Source organism: Cyclopterus lumpus, chromosome 8 (assembly GCF_009769545.1).
Source record: "Cyclopterus lumpus isolate fCycLum1 chromosome 8, fCycLum1.pri, whole genome shotgun sequence".
NCBI classification, from domain to species: domain Eukaryota; kingdom Metazoa; phylum Chordata; class Actinopteri; order Perciformes; family Cyclopteridae; genus Cyclopterus; species Cyclopterus lumpus.
The window spans coordinates 20,336,956-20,348,983 of NC_046973.1; the positions used below are offsets into that span (position 1 = coordinate 20,336,956).

The window sequence follows — 12,028 nt, forward strand, 5'->3', positions numbered from 1 at the left end:
GGGAGAACCCGCGTGAGAGGAGGATGAGGCCGTGCTCATGTGTGAATGGGAGGGAGGCAGCAGGCAAGTGTGTTTCTGTGCAGTGAGCCTGGGAGGGGGGGGGAGGGGCAGCGCTCTGCTCAGCTGTTGAACAAGCTGATCTTTCGCTCTGTGTCCCCTCCCTTCTCTTTCTCTGGTGGGCTGGACTCGCTCTGCCTGCCTGAGCGCTGGGAACCTCCGTGCAGGCAGACAGGCAGGCAGACAGACAGACAGACAGGCAGGCGAGCAGCAGACAGATGCACGCTAAGGCCGTTGGACTAGATTACTTCTGAGTGCTTGAAAAGGAAGCATACTGTTACCTTTCCTAGGCTTGTTGAGAAATGCACATTATTTTCTACAGATTTTTCTAGGTATGAAAATGAATTTTCCAAGAGGCGTTGAATAGTTTTAAGGTTATGTTTAAAAAAAGAAATTTGTTATTACTTGCAATTTTTATTTTTCAGTATGGAAAACAATCGGTGTACAAATGCACGTTATATTCGTCCCTCTTGCTCCCTCCCCATAGGAACAAAAAGGATTAGCAGCAGTTCAATAAATCAATGTGGTTTTGTAGAAATAATAAATAAATAAATTGATCCTCACACACTTTTAAAAACATAACATCCTTTTAACATCAGTTGCTTCCACCAAGACAAGTCTGTGTAACCTGCTCAGGGTCCAATGGTAAAGATAACCTCAAGTTCCACACATTGGAGCCCATTTATCATCAAATGAAACACCCAAATCCCTTTCCTAAATGCTTTTCAATGCACAGTTTTATGTCCCCCATAGGACAATAACGCTTGATAATATTTGGACACCTCATTCATTTAGATGGACGTGTGTGTGTGTGTGCAGAGTTTCAGCTCAGGTAAAATATCTTTTGTGATGACGTGCACATTGTCTGACCTCCCCTCTGTCCTGATTGTCGACTGAAGATGGGGATGTCAGGAGGTCCATTCGGCCAGCAGTATGGTCAGGCTGGGTTGCAGCAGATGGGGTCAGCGGGGGTCAACGCCCAACAACTCCAGAACAAGACCGCCCTTTCCAACAACCTGCCCCAATTCCCTACGGAGCTGAAGGGAGCTGGAAGTGTGCCAAACCTGGTGAGTGTCACTTCTGAATCTTACATCTGTCCCCATCCTGTTTATGGGAATATGCATCTGTAGCCACAATATCTTGCACCTGTTGGCGAGGGGAAGATGTGGAGCAGAAGCATAGAGGGGCATTGATACTGTAAATATACTTCTGCTATAAAAAAAATACTCACTCGTACAGCTTTCAACTAAAATTGGGCAGATTTTCCAATAGCCCCTCACGACAGCTGCTGGGCGTTTCAGATTCAGATTATCCGCCAAAATTACCTTCTTTTTTAAAAAATAATTGTGATGGGTTTGCAAACATAATCTTCACGTTACCGACTGGATCTCGAGTTTGGCTATTCGCAGGTTTCTGCACGGCGTTCGATCGCTGGTCCTTTTTTAAACTACACGATTTCTTTCAATGAGAGCAACGCTGACTGAGAAGCGTCACCAACGGGATGTTGCGTACTTGTACCGTGCTAACGTGCTAGCTGCGCTAATGAGCCATGCTAAAGTTAAACGTGTCTGTGTCGTTTGCGAACTCTTTTCACTCCAAGCACAGGACATTTGCCAGGTTACATTCAAGTAACGTGATTGAGAGAAATTGAAATCGTTTAGTCTCAAATTTGGAAGCAAAGAAAACACGTTAGCACACAGTTTAAAGCATTGAAATGATATTATATAATCTGGTAAAATGTCGAGAAAACTTTTAAAAAGTTGATTGAAGGAGATGCTTACAAAATAGTTATAAGATATTAGAGAGGGATTATGACTTGTTTTACTTCCTAACACTAACGTCAGCTCTTAGCAGCTTATAATGCATAATTAAAACAACTAATGACATTTTTCTTTCATCAAAGAACTTAGTTGTCATTTATTTCTCAATCATTTGATTTGCATGTTTTATGCAAATAACCACTATACGTGTCAAGTGAAAGTATAACATTTCAATATTTAGACTGTTAACACTGACTTTGCGGTGATGGAAATTATTTTGAGACGGTAGGGCAAAAAAAATAATATTTAGAGCTTTGCTGTTAATTATAGTTCTTAGAAAAAAACTATTGTTTTTGAAAAAGAATAATTTCAACATATTTGTGAAAGGCTGTCTGATGTATTGTTGTTGAACATTTCTCGATGTGTATCGAGAACAGAGTGAGAGTCGTTTAAGGTAAACAGCCTGGAGCTATGCAAATATGTTTGACAGACAGGAAATGGGTCTAATAAAGACAGGAAATGCCAGTCCTTCAATTTTTAAAGAAAGTTAATATTAAGATTTTGATAGATTTTCCTCCTTTACCGGTTTCCTCTTGTTCTTCGTGGTTTCACTCTTCTTTTACATCTTCATTTTGTACATTTTAACTTCCCATCTGAGTCTAAAATGAGGGGATGGTCTGATACAACCTGCGTTTTTTGTATGGCGGCCAGTCCCAGATGCAGCAGCAGGTAGCGTCGGTGGGCCTGGTCCCCGGGGCCGGCGGCGTGTCAGCGGGCCCAACGGCCGACCCCGAGAAGCGCAAACTCATTCAGCAGCAGCTGGTCCTGTTGCTCCACGCACACAAGTGCCAGCGGCGCGAGCAGGCCAACGGGGAGGTGAGGGCCTGCACTCTGCCCCATTGCCGCACCATGAAGAACGTCCTCAACCACATGACCCACTGCCAGGCGGGCAAGTCCTGCCAGGGTGAGTGGAAACCAGCTTAAATCCAAACGTTACTTTCCTGTTTTTGAACACGCTCGCCTTGTGTGACCACGATGCGCCGTCTGAAAGTTGTCGCCCATCTTTTTGTCTGTTAATCACTGCGAGAATCTGATGAAGATATTGACCCAGTTATGATTTAATATACAGATGATTTAACTGTTGTGAGCCAACGCAATCGGAGCCTGGGATTCGGGCGCAATGCCAGTTGCTTTAAACACCACAGGTACAGCTCAGCTGAAGGTGTTGATGAAGTGTTGCACTTTTGAGTTCAGCCAAGCTGCCAAAAGTTGCCCGTTGCCTTCATCTCTTTGTGTAACGGCTCGTCAATATTGTCCCGTAGTCACATTTATTTATTGATCTCTATGCGGCTGGTTTAAGGAAGTTTTGCGAACTTTTCTTCCTCTATATAAGTTAACAACCAAATTGCTTTGTTGTTAGACAATTTAAAAAAAGATGAATGTTCTCGGTTTAACTTCTATTCAATAAGATCGTGCTTTATGATCACTTGAGTAGCCGCTCTTGCCCTCTTGCCTCAGTGACTGACATCAGCCGACATGAATTGAATAATTTTTAATGGCCGTCATGACGGTTGTTCATTTCCTTGTGCACACTGGCAGTGAGCAGCTTCCCTCTTGACAGCTGTGGGTCAGTGAGGTCATCCGCATTTGATGAACTTTGAACTACGATATTCATACTGTGCTTAAAGTAAATGCATTTATGGTTTTACAACATTCACAGTTTCACTTTTACAAAGCTATTTGCACATTGCACTGCAGCTGTTAGAATGTCCCCCCCAATGTATTTGAGGGATTGACCACTTAGTTAAGTATATTGTTCTTTACTGAGTCAACACTCAGTTTGACACGTGTATATATATATATATTATTATGGCGTAATATGAATTCGGTGTGATTTGGTCTGTTTCTATATCCTTAACTTTTAAAATGTGCGTTAGTGCTGAATTACCACACCTTGCTCAATGTCCCTGTTTCACTTATGTTTCTCCCCAGTGGCTCACTGTGCATCATCCAGGCAAATCATCTCCCACTGGAAGAACTGCACGCGACACGACTGTCCGGTCTGCCTGCCTTTAAAGAATGCAAGTGACAAGAGGAATCAGCAGCGTGAGTAACTCCAGCAGCTCCACGTTGCTATTATTCCTATATAAAAATGGGTTAAAAGTTAATAGAGAAAAACATATTAATGCTATAATATAATACTAAAAAAAAAGAAGAAACAAAATCCGTGAGCTTGTGAACTGTTCAACAAAGCAGTGGACCTCAAGTCAGTGTGTGGTATCAAGTGCTGCCACCTGCAGGTTGCGTCTCTCAGCCGAAGCTCGAGCTCAATCGGTGAGAGGATTCCTCTAGAAAGGCTGGACCTGTAATTTGACACCCGGGGGAGGGGCTCCGTGGCCCTGCTATCAGCAGGGGCAGGGTCTTGGGAGAGCATGCCCTCTGATTGGTTAAAGGGGCCTATGACAGATTTAAATCCCCACAGAGGCAGCATGCTCCCTGTCAGCCATCAACACAGCAGGGAGGCAGCTTGGGAAGACGTTCTTTTGCATTTTTTTTTTTCTTCATGTTTTAAAAAAAACAAAACAAATATATATTTTTACCTTGTTAAGCTTTGTTCTTGTTGTGTATATACATTGTGTGTGTATACAAGTCAAATTCCTTGTATGTGGATACTTGGCCAATAAAGCTGATTCTTCTTCTTTGTTAATTATTTGTATTTCATAACTTACATTCATATATCTTTTGATGTTTATAAATGATGAAACACTGGACGCAGCAGTTACAGTGCGTTAGTCAAATGCTCTATTTAATATTGCCAAACTATTTCTTTATTTCCTCTTCTTCTCCCTCCAGCCATGCTAAGTTCTCCTGGGTCTAGCCTGCAGAACGCCATCAGTACAGTGGGGCCTGGCCAGCCCAGTTCCACAGCCATCAACAGTGCTGCCACACACATCGACCCCAGCTCCATGCAGAGGGCCTACGCTGCCCTTGGCCTGCCGTATGGGAACCAGTCCCCTGCCCAAGTCCAGGGACCCTCTCAGCAAAATCCCCAGGGCTCCCAGCACCAGCAGCTGCGAAATCTGAACACACTAGGTACAACATAGATGGGACTTCACTGCCATTTTTGGAAGAATAAGTACAAACGATGATGATAATAATAGAAAATCTGTTGCAAAACCCTTGTAAAATACTTTGTGTGTTTTTATTAGGCACTAATCAGATGAACCAGATGGCAGGAGGCTTGGGTGTCCCCTCGTCAGACCAGACGGGCATGCACTCTGACTCCTCTCTCCCATCCACACTCAACAAGTGAGCATTCTCGGCCTTAATACGTCACACAAAACACGGCTCTTGCTGGCATGATATTTATTTCATTTATAGACCAAAAACAACTGCTGTTGACAAATAATCATCCACGATCTAGATCGTCTCGCTGTCCTTTGGGTTCTTTTTTTTCTAGATATTTTTTCTGAAATGTGTGTTTGAGGACAGAAATATGTTATAACAATGTAAATTACAATGTATGTAGATTTATCAATAAGCATTATATTGTAAAGTACGTTGTTTTTTTTTCTTTGTCTTTTAGTCAACTGATGCCTGATGGGTCAGTAGTGGGAGGCATGGGGAACCTGCCCACTGCCACCCCTCTCTCTTCTTCGGGGGTAAGGAAGGCCTGGCATGAACACGTCACTCAGGACCTGCGCACCCACCTGGTGCACAAACTGTAAGTAAAACGAATAAATGAAGCCGTATTCTTAAAAACTCAAGTTCTGTCATATGAGAAGTTGGTGCCCACTAGACTGTTGCTGAGTTTTTGCACTTCTCTGCTATCTTTCTTCAGTGTACAAGCCATATTCCCCACCCCAGACCCTGCAGCATTGAAGGACCGACGAATGGAGAACCTGGTGGCGTATGCACGCAAGGTTGAGGGTGACATGTACGAGTCTGCTAACAGCAGGGTAACTAATATACTACATTATGAGAGCAGATCATTTTAAACTCAAACAAAGGCTAAAGAAACGCATGTATTCTTTTAAATGTACATCTCGTTTAATGTCCTATTGTTCTCTCACCAGGATGAGTATTACCACTTCCTGGCAGAGAAAATCTATAAAATCCAGAAGGAGTTGGAGGAGAAGAGGCGCTCACGACTCCAGAAACAACCTGGCATGGTGGGCACAGCTGGGCCTCAGCAACCTGGAATGGCTCAGCCCAACGCCATGGGCCCGGGACAGGGCGTCCGCTCTCCCAGTGAGTATCCAAACTCTATGCACTCTGGGTGACGACATACAAAAGGGGAGAGATAAGAACTGGCAAACTATTCTGCAGTTCTCAATTGATAACAGTTCAAAGCATTTCTGTTACCGATGGCAACTAAATGAAAACTGTTTTGCCCCGTCTTCTCTCAGATGGACCTGTGCCTATGCCCAACATGCCAAATCAGATAATGAGCCGCATGCAGGTGCCCCAAGGTTGGTGTTTTCTGAGCAGTTGTTTACAGAGAAAAACAATCCGTGTGTCCTTCTTTGGCTAACCTTCGTAGTTCTTAAGTTTTGCAAATGTATTGATGTTTAAATGTTGAGTATTTCAACACCCGATCATTTGATCAGTTAAAGCTGGATACATTTGTCAGAACGCTGATGTTAAAGTGAGCTGGTTCAGTTGAGCCTTTGCCAGCCCAGTAGGACATGGATTATTCAATTACAACAACTCCTAAGTATGATAAACAAGTATATAATTGTGTGTGTGTGTGTGTGTTCCCACAGGAATCAATCAGTTTAACCCAATGGCGATGCAGAATGCGCAGATGTCTCAGGCACCCATGGGAGCGCGTGCTCCCTCCCCCATGAACCACCCACAGCAAATGAACATGAGCTCCGTCCCAGCGGTTAGATCTTCCTCCTCTGTCTACCTGCTCTTTCATTTGTTCACTTTAAAACAGCTGCTTTTCTGCCCGTTTGCCTTTTCTTTTTTTTTAAACTTGCTCTTCTTAAAATCATTTCCCAGTTTTTATCACCATGTCTGTTTACAGTTGTTCAGTTCCTGCTCTATTTTTCCAGTCATTCACCTTTTTGCTCCTCTTGACTATCAAATGCCCAACGCTATTTCATTGATTGTACAGATTTGTAGTCCGTTACTATTTTGACACGACGGCATCAGTATGTGTTTCTGCATTTCTGCTGCATTTGGTTGAATTTATTATCCAGCCGCAGCAATCTTTAATGTAACATGGCCCAAAGCCTGGCTTACAGCTAGTTAATGTTCCTCCCTGACTCTGCGGCCATGCTGTGTTTTCATTAAGCACATTGTTTATTTGAGATTTACGCCACATGGCCTTAAGAAGACTATTTTAGTGATAGCGTGCTGAATTCCATTCACTTCATATTAGAGGCCTGCTGCAATGATTCATCCGTTTCATCTCTCGTCTTTTTCAGATGGGCATGTCCCCGTCAAGGATGCCTCAGACTCAAGGAATGATGGGTAGTCATGCTAACAACATGGTTGCGCAGCCAGCCAACCAGGGCCAGTTCCTGCAACAGGGCCAGTTCACTGCTTCTGCAGGTGGAGCAATGAATGTGAATGTAGGCTTGGGTCAGCCCATAACACAGGCTGCTGTTACACAGGTGAGGATATTTATGCTCTGCTTTTACGCTCCCTCCATTATTCGGTCTGAAAGTGGTCTTATGAGTGTCAGCATGTTGCCTGCTTAACGAATGGCGTGTACTGGTATGCTAACCGCGCACCCCCCTTTGTCCCAGAAGCCACAGAACTCTAACCTCCCTCTGAATGCACTGGGATCCCTTGGCCCCCAGCTGCCCTGTGGCCCTGCAGCCCAGCCTACCCTTCGTGCTACTCCTCCACCCAATGCCTCTGCCAGCCTGCAGCAGCAGCACCATGCTTCTGCACAGGCCCAAGTGTCACTGCAGCCCGCTACCCCCGCCTCCACTGGTGGGCCCTCCTCCACCCCAACCCACATGCCCAGTAGCCACCCTGGCCCCCCCTCAGCCATGGGCACACCCGACCCCTCCCAGCCGATCACCCCTCTGCAGCCGCAGACAGAACCCCCCAGCCAAATGCAGCAGCCCACCTCAGTGCAGGCACAGCACCCCAGCACACCGGTGAGATACTGGTTATCCCCTAATTAACTATCGCTGACAGTCGATCCTCAGTGTGCTTATACGACAATATGACTCGATTTTAGCATCGCGATAAGAATTTCTCTTCCTCCTCTCCCTAAAGTTGTCCCAGGCAGCAGCGAGTGTAGACAACAGAGTGCCCACCCCAGCATCCGTGGCTGAGTTGAGCTCCCAGAAGGCCCTGCCGGACATGAGCAGCATTGAAGCCAAACCTGAAGTAAAAGACGAAGAAGATGACTGCAAGTCTGGAAAGAAGCAACCGGATGTGAAAATGGAGGTATGTTCGTGATTTATAAGATAATTTACTAACAGAAAGAATATGGAAAGAAGCACACATAATTATCTTATGTGTGCTTATCTGTATTATCTGTCGGATAGCTGATGAACCATTGTTATGTTCATATAGCAGGATGAAGAAACCAAACCCCTGCTGGTGAAGAAGGAGGAGCCAGATGCAGCAGAGCCAAAGCAGGAACCAATGGAAACTGAGGAAAAGAAGCCGGAGATGAAGACGGAACCCAAAGAAGAGGAGGAAAGTGGGGCCAACGGCACATCAGCCACCTCCAGCCCTCAGAACCGAAAAAAGAGTAAGAACACACAACCAATTTGAATACATCAAGTGTGTAACAGTATGTTGTGTATTACACTTTGTGGCACAACAAATTAGAAGACATGGAGCTACGATATTGGATCTCAATGTCAAATAAATGTTCTAAAATCTTGTGTTATGCGTCGTATAACATTGTTTATTGTCTGTCCAGTTTTCAAGCCAGAGGAGCTGAGACAAGCCTTAATGCCAACACTTGAGGCCCTCTACAGGCAAGACCCAGAGTCACTGCCCTTCAGACAACCTGTGGACCCCATGCTACTCGGCATCCCTGTGAGTGTCCACAACAACGCGCGCGTGCAATCAATTTGAAATGGCGAGACCCACAGAAAGCATCATTTCCTCATTCCTGCAAATGTGTCTCTCACCTGCTTCACAGGACTACTTTGACATCGTGAAGAACCCCGTTGACTTATCCACCGTCAAGCGCAAGCTGGATACGGGTCAATACCAGGAACCGTGGCAGTATGTGGACGACGTGTGGCTCATGTTCAACAACGCGTGGTTGTACAACCGTAAAACATCCCGCGTCTACAAGTACTGCACCAAGCTGGCGGAGGTGTTCGAGGCGGAGATTGATCCCGTCATGCAGGGCTTAGGCTACTGCTGCGGCAGGAAGGTGAGGACGTGCAGATAAATGTAAAAAAAGAGGATGCTTAATGATCTAATTAAGCACAATCTACTCCAATACATGTTATTGCTCGCCATTCATAACCAAAATATCTACTACTCATTTAAGGATCAAGAATACTCAACTTTCTTGCATCTTTTATAATATAGAACCGAGTTGAAATGACTCCATACATATCATACATCCTTCCACTCTCTAAACCCCACATCTGTATTAAAGTATTTTCAAAGTCGGGGTTATTGGCAATAGCTGCCAAGAATGAACATCGGCTAATTCCAAAGTGTTTACGTATGCTACTCAAAGACTTGCACGTGTTACTAACTGTAACATTTTCTTTTAAATTTTTTGCGCTTGCAACTTTCTGGAACATAAAAAAAGGAAGCTAACATTATCAAGACCAATGCTTTCCAAACCCATTCTGTGATGATTCTCATCCATCTCTGAAGGTCTTTTTATTGATTTTTTTGTTAACTGTGGGTGGAAAATTAAATCCGAGAGGTTGGGTGAAAAACCCCAAAAATGCCAACATACACAAAAACTGTACATATTGCTATATTTATCATTTACCTGTATGTGAGTGCAACCTGTTTGTAACCATTACGTGGATTGTTCATGTTTCCACAGTATGAGTTCTCGCCCCAGACGCTGTGTTGCTATGGCAAACAGTTGTGTACCATTTCCAGAGACGGCACCTACTACAGCTACCAGAACAGGTACATTTGATGCCGACTGTTCTGAGGGGTTATAAAGAGAAGGTGTGAGGATTTAAACACGGCCAAAGATGCCTCCTCACATGCAGCCATGCAGCTCAACAACCCTATAAGGACGTTATTCATATGACTTTCCTTTTTTAAACGCGATGTCACAGACACCACTGAGAGTTGTACACTGTGGCCAAGCAGAATGTGCATTATCTGGCCCTGTGTTGTGCTCATACGTGTGCCCAAGAACCAGCCCCAAAGCGCCCCCTGCTGTGCAGAATGTGCTTCTGCACCTCAAATCATTCCAATGCAACACCATTCAATTATTGCAGATACTCGCTATGACATATGGTGAGCTTTAGGATTCAGGCTTCCAACTAAAAGTCAGTGTTTAGGAGAATATAATACATTTATTACATTATTCTAAGAGCAAGAATCAAGTATTAGGACTGAAATACTCTTGGCATAAATAACATTAATTAGCCAGGTAACTAAAGACCTTCACATTTTGTATTATTATTATTGTCACTCGTCCCGTCTCCCCCGGCATGACCAAATCATTCCTTCATCTGCTCATAATGCATGTTGCTTGTGTTGTAAATGTTGTTTTCATATTCCAACGTGTAGTTAAATGGTGTCGTGTAGAAATAGAAGTAGTTTCCTGTAGAAATACAGTAGTTTCCTGCACATTCATTTGTTGTTTACAACATTTTAGCATGTTTCCCCTATTTCTGTATCAGTTTGAATGAGAGTCGCTGGATGACCATTTCAACTGTCACTAACGTGTACCTCTGCCTGTGTGTGTGTGTGTGTGTGTGTGTGTGTGTGTGTGTGTGTGTGTGTGTGTGTGTGTGTGTGTGTGTGTGTGTGTGTGTGTGTGTGTGTGTGTGTGTGTGTGTGTGTGTGTGTGTGTGTGTGTGTGTGTGTGTGTGTGTGTGTGTGTGTGTGTGTGTGTGTGTGTGTGTGTGTGTGTGTGTGTGTGTGTGTGTGTGTGTGTGTGTGTGTGTGTGTGTGTGTGTGTGTGTGTGTGTGTGTGTGTGTGTGTGTGTGTGTGTGTGCCCGTGCTCCGTCTTCGGTTGTCGCCGTGTTCGCCGTTTGTGTGTGTGTGTGTGTGTGTGTGTGTGTGTGTGTTGGCTGCAGCTCACCCAAATATGGCCTTATTGCCGACAGGTATCACTTCTGTGAGAAGTGCTTCAACGAGATCCAGGGCAACAGTGTGACCCTGGGGGACGACCCAGCACAGCCACAGACGTAAGTTACCCTGAACGCCACCCGGTGATCATCAGGCTGTTTTTCTGTGAGGAAAGTTGTTTCAATCACAGGAGCCAACGTGAACTTATCTCCTTTTTTTTTTCGTGCAGCATGATATCAAAAGAGCAGTTTGAAAAGAAGAAAAATGACATGTTGGACCCTGAACCGTGAGTAGAGTTCAGAGTTTGTTTTTTACTACTTTCGGCAAAGAAAGCACCAAAAAAAATGCAAATATTTTTCCTTGCCAGGTTTGTTGAATGTAAAGACTGTGGACGAAAGATGCATCAGATCTGCGTGCTGCACTACGATGTTATTTGGCCGACAGGGTAAGTCTCGCTATGGCTGTTTTGACCATTTTAAGCGTACAGTCCATGTTTGACCTTTTAAAAGAACTGCCGAATTCTTACTGGGTTATTTGCATATGACGGCATTTCTGTATGTTGACTGCTTAATATTTCTTCTTCCAGCTTTATCTGTGACAACTGTCTAAAGAAGTCTGGCAAAACAAAAAAGGAGAACAGGTTCTCAGCCAGAAGTAAGTTGCGTTTCATAGTGAAAGATTAATTATCCTTTTTATTTGATCACACCAAAGTCTCAATGTTTACACCTTGAATTGATATTAAATGCATTTTGTTGTTGTGTTCGCGCTGGCCTATGTAAAGGATTGCAGTCGACCAGATTGGGAACGTACATCGAGGACAGAGTGAACAAGTACTTGAAAAGGCAGAACCACCCCGAGGCTGGCGAGGTGTTTGTGCGAGTGGTGGCCAGCTCCGACAAAAATGTGGAGATTAAGCCCGGCATGAAGTCCAAGTAAGGTTCTCTCACCTGCAGATAGAGTGGGTTTTTAATGAGTTGCAAAACATTCGCTTAAATGTGGGATA

The 12,028-nt window shown here is 44.2% G+C and overlaps 1 protein-coding gene across 1 annotated transcript in view; it reads left to right on the forward strand.

Annotated features, from left to right (window-relative positions):
- The window catches only part of crebbpb (CREB binding protein b), a 35,963-nt gene that overhangs the window by 17,138 nt on the left and 6,797 nt on the right, over nt 1-12,028 (forward strand). The window contains exons 3-24 of the mRNA XM_034539638.1: nt 957-1,124; nt 2,529-2,781; nt 3,810-3,923; nt 4,671-4,910; nt 5,027-5,126; nt 5,404-5,541; nt 5,659-5,776; nt 5,894-6,068; nt 6,227-6,289; nt 6,584-6,705; nt 7,253-7,441; nt 7,577-7,936; nt 8,058-8,231; nt 8,364-8,541; nt 8,716-8,834; nt 8,941-9,180; nt 9,817-9,905; nt 11,064-11,144; nt 11,255-11,311; nt 11,393-11,470; nt 11,612-11,679; nt 11,795-11,957. Coding sequence (XP_034395529.1) covers nt 957-1,124; nt 2,529-2,781; nt 3,810-3,923; nt 4,671-4,910; nt 5,027-5,126; nt 5,404-5,541; nt 5,659-5,776; nt 5,894-6,068; nt 6,227-6,289; nt 6,584-6,705; nt 7,253-7,441; nt 7,577-7,936; nt 8,058-8,231; nt 8,364-8,541; nt 8,716-8,834; nt 8,941-9,180; nt 9,817-9,905; nt 11,064-11,144; nt 11,255-11,311; nt 11,393-11,470; nt 11,612-11,679; nt 11,795-11,957 — 3,287 coding nt within the window. The remainder of the gene's footprint in view (nt 1-956; nt 1,125-2,528; nt 2,782-3,809; nt 3,924-4,670; nt 4,911-5,026; nt 5,127-5,403; nt 5,542-5,658; nt 5,777-5,893; nt 6,069-6,226; nt 6,290-6,583; nt 6,706-7,252; nt 7,442-7,576; nt 7,937-8,057; nt 8,232-8,363; nt 8,542-8,715; nt 8,835-8,940; nt 9,181-9,816; nt 9,906-11,063; nt 11,145-11,254; nt 11,312-11,392; nt 11,471-11,611; nt 11,680-11,794; nt 11,958-12,028) is intronic.